Below are 12,819 nucleotides of genomic sequence, written 5' to 3'. Positions count from 1 at the left end.
GCTGTAAGATTCAGCCTTGAAGAATACTATGAAAAAGCAAGATTTCATGAGACTTCTTGGTTGAAGAGTGAGGAGTGACCCAGTCCCTTAGCAAAGATCATATTAAGTGTCATCCAGAGTGAGACTCCGTCTCAAAAAAAAAAAAAAAAAAAGAGTGTCATCTTCACATTTAAGGTATTGTTTCCCCAAATATCCAGAGAACTGCAAATAAACGCAGAGAAAAAAATTTGAGGGACAAGGATTTGGCCGGGCGCGGTGGCTCAAGCCTGTAATCCCAGCACTTTGGGAGGCCGAGGCGGGCGGATCACAAGGTCAGGAGATCGAGACCACAGTGAAACCCCGTCTCTACTAAAAATACAAAAAATTAGCCGGGCGCGGTGGCGGGCGCCTGTAGTCCCAGCCACTCAGGAGGCTGAGGCAGGAGAATGGCGGGAACCCGGGAGGCGGAGCTTGCAGTGAGCCGAGATCGCGCCACTGCACTCCAGCCTGGGCAACAGCGTGAGACTCCGTCTCAAAAAAAAAAAAAAAAAAAAAAAAAAAAAAAAAAAAAAAGAATAAAGCAGATTTAAAACCTTTGTCTAGCAAAGAACTTTTTTTTTTAACTTTTATTCCAGGTTTAGGGATACGGGTATTGTCCACGGGGATTTGGTATTCAGACTATTTCATACCCAGGTAATAAGCATAGTACCCAATAGGTAGCTTTTCGATCTTCACCCTCCTTCCAACCTCTCAAGTTGGCCCCAGTGTCTGTTGCTCTCATCTCTCTGTCCATATGTACTCAATGTTTAGCTCCCATTGATAAGTGAGAACATAAGTATTTTGTTTTCTGTTCCTGCATTAGTTTGCTTAGGATAACGGCCTCTAGCTCCATTCATGTTGGTGCAAAGGATGTGATCTCATTCGTTTTTACGGCTGCATGGTATTCTATGGTGTGTATGTATCACACTTTCTTTATCCAGTCTATCACTGATGGGCATTTAGGTTGATTCCATGTCTTTGCTGTCGTGAACAGTGCTGCAATGAACATATGCATGCATATGTCTTTATGGTAGACAATTTACATTCCTCTTGGTACATATCCAATGATGAGATTGCTGGTTGAACAGTAATTCTGCTTTAAGTTCTTTGAGAAGTCGCCAAACTGCTTTCCACAATGGCTGAACTAATTTACATTCCCACCAGCAGTGTATAAATGTTCCCTTTTCCCTGCAACCAGCATGGTTTTTCTTTTGTTTGTTTTTTACTTTTTAATAAGAGCTATTCTGACTGGCGTGAGATGGCATCTCATTGTGGTTTTAATTTGTATTTCTCTAATAATTAGTGATGTTGAACATTTTTTCGAATGCTTGTTGACTGCACGCCTTTTGAAAAATGTCTGTTCATGTTCTTGCCCACATTTTTTTTTTTTTTTTTTTGAGATGGAGTCTTGCTCTGTCACCAGGCTGGAGTGCAGTGGCGTGATCTCGGCTCACTGCAACCTCTGCCTCCTGGGTTCAAGCGACTCTCCTGCCTCAGCCTCCTGAGTAGCTGGGACTACAGGTGCGTGCCACATGCCCAGCTAATTTTTGTATTTTTAGTAGAGATCAGGTTTCACCATGTTGGCCAGGATGGTCTCGATCTCTTGACCTCATGATCCGCCTGCCTCAGCCTCCCAAAGTGCTGAGATTACAGGCGTGAGCCACCGTGCCCAGCCTACTTTTTAATGAGGTTGCTTTTTGCTTATAAATTTGCTTAAGTTCCTTATAGATTCTGGGTAGCAAAGAACTCTAAATTTCATCGCTGGCACGTGGAATTCACTGGGACCAAAGAGATTGCTAGGTTACTAAACTTTCTGAAAGAATATAATGTCAAAGAAACCATAACCCTGTTCAAAAGAAAAAAAAAACAAGAAACCCAAAAGCCAGTGACTGGGAAACGTAAAGCTACCTGTAGGCAGGAAGTGGATTGAAAAGGGAGTGTATCCCCCAACACGGGCATACCCCTCAACCTAAAATCCACTTCAGTTGTAGCCAATGGTGATAAAATACAAGACAAATCCTCCAAGGAATGGAATGAGGGGCTATATAGAATAATAGATTTAAGGTAGCCCCTTCTTAATAGAATAATAACCTAATCAAGGAAAATCCCTATTCCCAAGGTAGGAGGCCTTTACAAGTTCTTTCCAGTGGTTCTCAAAGTTGCAACATTGATTACTGTATTTTCCTCATACTTTTCCTTGCTGAAAGGGCATATCTACTGCAGTTCCACCATTATATATTGGGATGGGGGCGAGGAAGTATATAACCCTGTCTTTTTAATTCATCCATTGGTAGACAATGAGGAGTTGTACTCAAACCTGACAGAGAGGACTGTGCTTCACCTGGAAATCCTGGTCTTTCAGATGCATACAGTCCTGATTGGGGCTTGGGGATGCCTGCTTGGGGAAGGGGATAAGTGAGTCTGGATATGAAGAAGAGTGAAATTGATATTTTGTTATTAGAAAGATATATCCTGGCAGAGAATGACTAGATGCTGACCAAATTCATTTTTCTTTCTTGGCACAGAAACAAACCACATTTCACAGCCTCCTTGGACCTAGTTAGCTAGATGTGCTGGTTCCTACCAATGGAATGTGAGCTGAAGTGATATGAAACATATGAAACTTCTGTGTTAAGACAGTTAAAAGAGAGGATGTAAAACCATTCTCTTTCTTTCCTTACTGACTGGTTGGATGATGTCATAACAAATCTTAAAACTATGTGCTGATGACAGAAGTAGCCTGGGTTCCTAAATGACTGTGTGGAGCAGAGCCCCAATTCAGCCCCACTGACCCACAAGGGACAGTGATATGAGCAAGAAATACATTTTTGATGATAACCTACTAAGATTTCAAGGATTATGTTATGGCAGCTAGGGTCATTTACTCCAGAGTTTACTAAAAAATTTTTAAGTATGTGTACTAGAGATCATATTACTGACATTTCTATTACATATGATTACTGTTATACCTTTAATATAAGTATATGTTTTAAGCTTTTAAACACAAATGTAAAAATCTATTTTAGAATTCCTATTATTGAAATTGTTTTACCTATAACAACAAAGACACAAGACATGTAAGAAAATCTCTTTAGTTATCACTAACATACCCCCAAAGAGCAATGATGAGTGGGCACAATCTCTCCTTTAAAAATACTAATTAGCACTATAGATCAATGGAAGACTACTAGACTTAGCACTGAAGTGAATGAATTTTAGTGTAAGGTTCACTGCATCATTTTTTTCTCAACTAGCACAAATGTAGAAACAAGGCCAAGAAATCACCACATGTGGATTTACATCATGAGAATATAGTATAGGAAGGGGGCTCAAAACATGTCTGTTGAAGACACAAATGAACAAATGACAACATGAATGAATGACAGGCTACTTCACAGAAGTATTTTATGGAGATCAAAGACCTGACAATATAAGTGGTTAGGCACATGAATGCCCTGTGTTCCTGGTCCACAGCTCTATGGCCTTAGGCAATGGCTTTATTTATTTTAACCTCTTAGGCTTCAGTCTTCTTGTCTATGAAACAGGGATAATAATGGACTATAACCCATGGAGTTGCGGTAAGGTTAAATGAAATAATACATGTAAAGTATTTGCCCAAAGTAAATGTGACAAATGTTAGCTGTTATCACCTACCAGTAAATTGAGTTCATCTCAGTTTCATTTCTTGAATTACGGGCATAAAGACGCCTTCTCTACTTGTTACGAGGATCGCGTGGGAGATTGGAAATGACATTTCGGTGCTACATAAAAGTAACGCTGTCTATGATAAGGTTACTGTGACGTGTTACTCCGTGTTGAAGAATGACAGTGGGTTACACATACTTCCACTAAACTGTATTGGACCTGAAGCATTTTAATGAGGATCATTTCTCTTGTGGCTACAAAACTCACCCTGTGAGATGACAGCCAGTCTGTGACTAAGTCAAAACTAACTGGTTTATAAAGAAGCAAATCTATGACTCATAAACAGAATAACATTCACTTTCTCCCTCATCGTGAATGAACTGTTCCAGCACTATTTAAAGCTGAGGAGTCTGTATTTTTCAGTGAAAACCTTTAGGACTATTTGGTGGCAGCAACTTTTTTATAGCGTCTATTTATTTTTTCATTTAGCCCAAGATTTTTGATGACTTGAGTAAGGACAAATATAAAAAGAAGAGAGTAATGACTCACAGGTAGACTCAAGCTAATATTAGTCATTAGTCATTCACTAGGAATGATTACATAGAACAAATGACTATAAAAGTTTCCAATGACAAAACAATAAATTAAAAAATTCATACCTCACAGGTTGTAAATCAAAACCACTGACCCCAAAGGAATCTATTCTGATAGGTTTCATCAGCTCCTCTACTGTGGGCAGATCTAAGAGGCGGAAAAAAGAGCAGAAACAAAAAATGTAATGTAGGTTGCTTAATTTACATGTGTAATAGCACCAAAATTATATTTTCTCTGACACAGTTAACAAAACAGTACATGCAATAAGCCTGGTTTTCCATCTTAAGTTTCCTTATACCAGGAAAACTTCCTTTCTTATGAAATATCAAATAAATATCTCAAATATCAATATTAAATATATTTATCAAAAAATATTTATACACAGACACACTCTCAGTACATATTTGGTTGATCCTGAAATGCTGTTCTCTAACAAAATACAACTTTAGTATATGTATAGGCAAAAGAGTAAAAATGTCCCTTTAAGTGACTTCTTAATTTGATCAAGGCATATTGGAAAAGAAACTAGGCCAGGCGCAGTGGCTCAAACCTGTAATCCCAGCACTTTGGGAGGCCAAGACGGGTGGATCACCTGAGGTCAGGAGTTCGAGACCAGCCTGATCAACATGGTGAAACCCCATCTCTACTAAAAATACAAAAATTAGCTGGGCGTAGCAGCAGGTATCTGTAATCCCAGTTACACAGGAGGCTGAGGCAAGAGAACTGCTTGAACCAGGTGGCGGAGGCTGCAGTGAGCCAAGACAGTGCCACTGCACTCTAGCCTGGGTGACACAGCAAGACCCCGTCTCAAAAAAAAAAAAAAAAAAAAAAAGAAACTGAATTTTTGTTTTGTGTTTGGCTCTAATTTTATAGTTAAGCCAATGATTCCTGTATTTCATTTGAAAAAAATCTTTTTTTTTTTTTTTTGAGGCAGAGTCTCACTCTCTTGCCAGGGCTGGAGGAACACTGGTGCGATCTTGGCTCACTACAACGTTCGCCTCCTGGGTTCAAGCTATTCTCCTGCCTCAGCCTCCCAAGTAGCTGGGACTACAGGCGTGCGCCACCATGTCCAGCTAATTTTTGTATTTTTAGTAGAGATGGGGTTTTATCATGTTGCCCAGGATGGTCTCAATCTCTTGACCTCATGATCCACCCACCTCGGCCTCCCAAAGTGTTGGGATTACAGGTGTCAGCCACCTCGTCCGGCTGAAAAAAACTCTTTAATTAAGCTCAGAGACTGAGAAACAATCACTACAGCAAATTGTATTTTAATTATATTACACTAAAAACTCTTTAGAAAGGATATCAAATAATTGAAAAATTCATCTATCAGTTTTTACCGGATTCCATAGTAGAGAAGTTTTTTGAATTCTCTTCATTTTCTTGAGAATGACCTTTCACTGAGCTCTTGATATCTTCCGTTGTATTACTATCAATTTTTTGTTTGTCTTCATCGCCCAATGAATGGGCTATATGACAATAAGCTTGATGTAGGGCTTCAACATCACTACTGCTTTGCCCATAGGAAACACCTGCTGAAATAAACGTAATCACCAGAAATAATTACACCACAAATACATGAGAACTATAAAACACTAATATCATTTCTTAACCTGTTAGGAATACAAAAGTAGGGTTAAGTACCAACTAGGTAATTTGCAGCTATGGCCTACCAGCATGGATTCACAGCAGGCTCAACAACTCTTTGAGCAAGTTGAGGTATGTCCTGATGTGGTAAGTATAAAATCTGCCTTCACTAGTCATTGCTCTTTCTACTACTATTCTTAATCAACTCCCTCTGCATTGGATAAAACTATTCTTAAGTTTCCCAAACTAAAAAATTCCTTTGAAGGATTCTACCTCTCCTTTACCATTACCATTCTCTCTGCTTCTCTGTACCACCAAGCATCCTGTCATCTACACTTTTTCAACCACAATGAATTCAGTCCTCTAACTTTGCAATCCAATGTATTCCAACATCCTGCTAAAGCTGTTATGATCAAAAGCAGTTTCCTAATGACCAACTCCATTTGTCTTTAGTTCTCTTCAACTATGTGAGACATCTGACATTGTCTTTTTCACTTTATCTTAGCCAAAAGGCAGAGAAGTCATACATTGTTTTTTTTCCTGGTAACTGTTTCTTCTGCATGCCTTCTTCTTTTTGTTATTACCACCATTTTGACGGCAGTTTTCCATCTCTTATGGTCTATAGTTCATTTCAGGGCTCCATCTTCAGTCCTCTTCTTTTGAACACCTCACTTACTAGTTTTTTGGCCTGGCTAATTTCATGAAGACTTTTAGCTTCAACTATTACCCATATGCTTATGACTCCAAAATCTATGTCTTGCGTCCTTATAACTCTTTTCTGAATATCAACTTAACAGGCATCTAGATTGTCCTATATCACATCTACATATTCCCCAACTGAATTCATTATATTCCCTACTAAAACTTGTTCTACTACCAGTATTTCCTAGTCACATCACTATTTAGTCAGTCACAATAGAAACCTTGATGTCATCATTCACTCTTCCTTCCCTATTAGCCTTCTGATATAGTTTGGCTGTGTTCCCACCCAAATCTCATCTTGAATTGTAACTCCCACAATTCCCATGTGTCGTGGGAGGGACCTGGTAGGAGGTGATTGAATTATGGGGGTGGATCTTTTCTGTGCTGTTCTCATGATAGTGAATGAGTCTCATGAGATCTGATGGTTTTAAAAACAGGAGCTTCCCTGCACAAGCTCTCTTTGCCTGCCACCATCCATGTAAGATGTGACTTGCTCCTCCTTGCCTTCTGCCATGATTGCGAGGCTTCCCCAGCCATGTGGAACTGTAAATACAATAAACCCTTTTTCCTGTATAAATTACCCAGTCTTGGGTATGTCTTTATCAACAGCATGAAAATGGACTAATATACCCTCTCTTTCCACCAACTGACAAATTCTAGAAAAAAGAATTCAAAAAATTTAATGTTAATAATGATTGCACAGTTTTGAGTACTTACTCATTTTGTAATTTTTATTACTGACAAGTGGAATTTTCAAAATTAGAGGAAAATAATGAATCACAGAAGACAGGAAAAAAGAAAAACAGGTGACTAATCTCTTCTCTTCATACCCATGGTTAATTAACCAGTTATTAAAAATAAAATAGTATATATAGTCTCATCTTCCTATATATACAATGTAAGTTGTGTATATACACAACTTCTAAACAAAAGAGACAGCCAAGTGCTACATACAAGATTGTGTAAGAATGCCTTACAATGAGATGTCTTTCTAGCTAGTGCTTCAGGTCCCCATGGCTACATGAAGTATACCCAAATAACAAGTTTGCTTAAATAAACTAAAAACGGAAGGGGATACAGCCAACAGTTGAAGGGCAGAGATTTTCAAGAGGACATGAGGAAAAAGGTCTTGCTTGTAGTATGAATGAAAGAGATCATTAATTTTAAGAAAAAAGGAAAAGCACATGGTGCCATTTTTTCCTCTACAAAAATATCAGGTTGAGCAAGTATCTGCTGAGCATACATAAAAGGAATTACTTCAATGGTAAAGACCATAATAGTATCAAATGCTCATACCTAATTTAGTAGGTATGAGGTGTCAGAAAGAATAGGTTCTAGGCTTTTAAGCAACAACAGAGCAAACATGCAGAAAAACAAATGACCTAAAAGTTAGAAATGAAAAAAAAAAAAAAAAAAAAAAGAGGTAGAAGAGGCTGCTCAAAAAATGGCAGGAAAATGGTACTTTTCTAAGTTGAGTTATTAACCTAAGTCATTTTAAAAATAATTTCATGGTTATGTAAGTTAACTTTTTTCCAAGTATATCATGAAAAGGGGTTCCTTATCTGCCTTTTACATTGAAAACAGAAGACTCTGTAGTTATTTTATGTATTATTATTACAAGTCAAAAGCTCTCATATATTTCAACTTTAGAAAATTGAGGCTAGGCATGGTGGCTCACGCCTGTAATCCCAGCACTTTGGGAGGCTGAAGCAGGCGGATCACTTGAGATCAAAAGCTCAAGACCAGCCTGGCCAACATGGTGAAACCCCATCTCTACTAAAAAAATACAAAAATTAGCCAGGCGTGGCGAGGTGCACCTGTAATCCCAGCTACTCGGGAGGCTGAGACAGGAGAATCGCTTGCACCCAGGAGGCGGAGATTACAGTGAGCAGAGACCACGCCACTGCACTCCAGCCTGGGTAACAGAGCAAGATTCTATTTCAAAAAAAATAAACAAATAAAAAATAAAAAAATAAGACAGAAAGTTGAGAAGTGCCAGATACTATTTTGCAGAGGAAAGGGTCTAATTTCATGGAGCAACACTGTCATCCTGTGATGACTCCAGTAATGGAGGCATAGCACAAAATGGTACTTGCCTGTGAGACAAATGAAAGTAAATGAAAGGTTAGATCTAGTCTGGTGTTAGGAAACCTTAAGTTCTATATTTACTAACCTCTTTGATACAGCAAAGCACAAAGAATTTCAGAAATAATATTTTTAACAAAAGAGAATCTTTGACAATGTTTAAAGTTAGGAAGTGTTTGAAAATTAACCAATGGTTGTTAAAGTTAGCTGCTTAACACATGAAGTGATATGGTAAAACAAAAAAAAACCCACTGAACTTTGCAGTTGTTAAACCTAGTTCACATACTCATATGAAGACTTTCAAGTATATCTTTTATTTTATTTATTTATTTATTTTTTGAGATGGAGTCTCACTCCATCGCCCAGCCTGGAGTGCAATGGCATGAACTTGGCTCACTACAACCTCCACCTCCCAGGTTCAAGCGATTCTCCTGCCTCAGCCTTCCGAGTAGCTGGGATTACAGGCACGTGCCACCACACCTGGCTAATTTTTTGTATTTTTCAGTAGAGACCGGGTTTCATCATGTTGGTCAGGCTGGTCTCGATCTTCTGACCTCAGGTGATCCACCTGCCTCAGCCTCCTAAAGTGCTGGAATTACAGGCAGGAAACAATGCACCTAGCTGAAGACTTTAAAGTATGTATTTTAAACACCAGAAATTCAATACCCCGCAGCCAACAAGTGTTTATACTGTATAACTCTAGGTTCTCTACTGCAGCATGTATTAGTAACAAAGGGTTGACATAAATAATGACGATAATAACAACAACAAAGTTGTAACTGTTTAGTGACTCCTAAAAATGTACTATGGACAATATTTCATCTCAGTTGACCATCATAAGGGTTCATTTTAAAGAAGAGAAAACATGCTTAGAGGTAGGTACTCATTATCCAATGTCACATAGCTGGTAACTGGCAAGGTTGAAAATATGAATCCAAATCTACATGATAGTAAGTTCATGCTCTACTACGTTCAAGTAACGGACTAATCAAATTATCCTGGAGTCAAGAATATTTAAGAATTAAGACCAAAAAACTACAGCTTTATATAACTGCTTAGATCATCTTAATAAAATTTTTACTTTTAGAAATACATATTTTATTTCTGGGTTTTTCTTAAAACCTACAGTACTGGTTTTCATACTGTGTATGCAACTGATTTTGTTATCAGTTTTTCAGAGAAAATCATGGGTTTCACAGATGTATTATTGAAATTCCATTTTAAATCATGCCTTAAAACTTAAACATTATAATAGAAGCTAATCTGCACACTCAAATGTACCATTTATGTAACTGTAGTAATCTGAAGACATTATGTAATTATAATATTTTTAATAATTTTGCTTTCTTCTTTACTTGTTTCAATGCACATCTCAGAATAAAGTTTCTCTGGTCATCCTGAGTACATGAATTTCCTATAAAATACTGTTAATCAGAAAAGCTGTAGCTGTACGATGGCCTTTTAAAAAATTCATGTCTGCCTACTGAAAACTGTGCAAGGGGACAGACTATCAAAGCACGTATGTGACATGGTTCCTTAAATCAACAGCAGTAAAACTGGGGGACACGCACTCAGCACATGCTTACATCATGGTGGAATACTCAGTTGGGCAACAAGTGAGTAATGTGTCTTGATGGGGAAATTATGTCTTATAGTTGTAATTTTTTGACCTTTATATTTTAAAATGAAAGTAGATGTAACAAGTCAAAATAGTGGTGACTCCTGGAAAGACAGTGACTAGAAATAAGAGATGTGATGGACATTGTGGTTAAAGTCCTCTTGTTTTTTATCTGGTTGCCAATTACATGGGTGTGCTCGGTATTTCAAAACTCATTGAGTTGCACTATTGTGATACCACAAACTTTTCTATAGGTATATTATATATCAATTAAAAAGTAAAAAGCAAAAAAAAAAAAAAAATGAAATGCAAGCTGATGATGGTTAGTGATTTCTGAGTTGGTTAGTGATTTCCATTACTCTTTTTTATCAAGTGTCTGAACTGGTTTAGTTAACCAGTATCCATAGACTGCAAAGCAAGCTGATTAAAAAGTTCCCACTTGCAGCTATTTATGTGATAAAACAAGTGTATTTTTATACTATTCAATCAACAAAAACAAAAAACACAAACACACTGGAAGGCTGATGGTGATATGAGACCGTAACAATCTCAATAGTTTCTAATTTCAAAAATTCCAAAAGACCATTACTATCCTCACCTATTTTATGAACAAATGTAACAAATATAAGTTTAAATATTTATCCTGATAAAATATCATTTTTACTTATGAGACAGTTCTACATAAGATTTCAATTGAAGATGTGCACTTCACTGCTTTAAAAAATTTTGAAAAGGCATTATCTTGAAGACCTTTATAAGCTTTAGGAAAGTCTAGTTGGTCTCAGGTATTTCAGAATTTGGGGATGGGGTGTAGATTTTTCCTAAAGAACTACGGAAAAGCACAATAAGACCAAAGTCCCATTTCTCCTACACATGGCAGATTTAACGGAATACTCTGGAGAGGCATAGAAAATGAGTTAACGTTCACCTACAGTGCTACACTTTTATCAACATCATTTATTCATTTATTAATAAATATTTATTTAAAACCTCACTTTACTTGGCCTACTTGCATTGTGCAAATTTCAATTAAATTATTACATATGGTAGAAAAATGTCAGATTTAAAGTTTTCATTATCAATATGGTTATTACATATACATTTCTTTAGAAATGTAGTCAATTATTCATGAAGCATTCCATATTTAGAGAACAGTCAGGTTTCCAAACATTTTTACCTGTTCCTGTCATTTCATTCTCAGTCATTTCTGGTAGGCCCCTTGGCTTAGGTGTTATTTGATCTTGTTCATCAAGATTGACCTCTGCAACAGAGTCTAGTGAATCAAGCAGCACAACTGAAAGAATATAAAAGAAAAATGTAAGGAATGTAGATAAACTCAGTGGTTCTGCTGATCGAATAAAATTATTTTAAACATATGCAATGCAGGCCAGGTGCGGTGGCTCACGCCTATAATCCCAGCACTTTGGGAGGCCAAGGCTGGCGGATCACAAGGTCAGGAGATTGAGACCATCCTGGCTAACACGGTGAAACCCCGTCTCTACTAAAAATACAAAAAATTAGCCGGGCGTGGTGGCGGGCACCTGTAGTCCCAGCTACTCGGGAGGCTGAGGCAGGAGAATGGCGTGAACCTGGGAGGCAGAATTTGCAGTGAGCCGAGATTGCGCCACTGCACTCCAGCCTGGGTGACAGAGCGAGACTCCGTCTCTCAAACACAAAAAAACATATGCAATGCATATAAAAAGAAAGATAAATGCTTATATACAAAGAACATATAATCTTTTATATATATATGTAACAAGCATGTTTTATCTATATGTGTGTGTATGTATATAACAAATATGATTTTCTTCCGATGTAGAAGATAGTAGACTAACATCAACATACATATCTATGCTTATGTACAGCCTAGTGTACATGTACACACAGAAGGCAAAGGGCATTAAGAAAAGTAAAAAAAATCTTAAATATAACAGAATGGATTCAAAATAGACATAAGAAACACATTATTGAGAAAAGCTAGGAACTTTAATTCCTTAGAAATATTTAAAAACAAACACAGATAGTGACTCATTCAGAATTACTTAGATGAAATTCTGAACAGACTAATTTTTTGCCAACTAAAAGATGAATATAAATAATATTTACCATTAGCTAGCATGCCAGTTTTTTCTTCTTCCTAAATTAAAAAAGGAAAATGATGACATGTTTTGAAATCAAAATTAGGTAAAATGACCACAATGCAAATAACAGCAAAATCTGAAATCCAGGGCTTTGTATTCCACATTGAAAAGAACAGGAACTGTGTTTTCTAGGCTTCTTTCACCAACCACTCTCATTTATCAATAATTCTTCAAGACTAGCTCTGACGGAACATCTAAAATTCTCTTCTGAACCTTGGCAATTACCAAAACTAATTTAGACCTTACAAATTCTTGCTTAAAGTATTTAAGTTCCATTTGCTCATCTACCTTGCTCAAGAATTCTCTAGTTTTTTTGAATGTCAAGACAACAGAGCTATTTCACACAAGAGTTCTGCAATTATAACATTACCAGTCTATTTTCACTTATTGTTCAAAATTAATGGCCAAATACCTTGTACTCATTATTTC

The 12,819-nt window shown here is 37.2% G+C and overlaps 1 protein-coding gene across 24 annotated transcripts in view; it reads right to left on the bottom strand.

Annotated features, from left to right (window-relative positions):
- CEP162 (centrosomal protein 162) overlaps positions 1-12,819 on the bottom strand; it is a 109,564-nt gene that overhangs the window by 71,481 nt on the left and 25,264 nt on the right. For 18 of the 24 annotated variants that reach the window (XR_012433632.1, XR_012433633.1, XM_005552435.5 and 15 more), the window contains 4 exons: positions 12,356-12,386; positions 11,427-11,543; positions 5,598-5,792; positions 4,323-4,404 (listed from right to left, as the gene is read on the bottom strand). Coding sequence is in view for 22 of the 24 variants with exons in the window: in XM_005552435.5 (XP_005552492.2) it covers positions 4,323-4,404; positions 5,598-5,792; positions 11,427-11,543; positions 12,356-12,386 (425 nt within the window). In the remaining 2 variants the exon portion in view is untranslated. The remainder of the gene's footprint in view (positions 1-4,322; positions 4,405-5,597; positions 5,793-11,426; positions 11,544-12,355; positions 12,387-12,819) is intronic. The other 6 variants (XM_074037556.1, XM_074037561.1, XM_005552436.5 and 3 more) reach the window with 1 other exon arrangement.

Source organism: Macaca fascicularis, chromosome 4, assembly GCF_037993035.2.
Source record: "Macaca fascicularis isolate 582-1 chromosome 4, T2T-MFA8v1.1".
NCBI lineage: Eukaryota > Metazoa > Chordata > Mammalia > Primates > Cercopithecidae > Macaca > Macaca fascicularis.
Note: the sequence above shows the minus strand (reverse complement) of the source record. Positions and strands in the feature narration are given on the sequence as shown.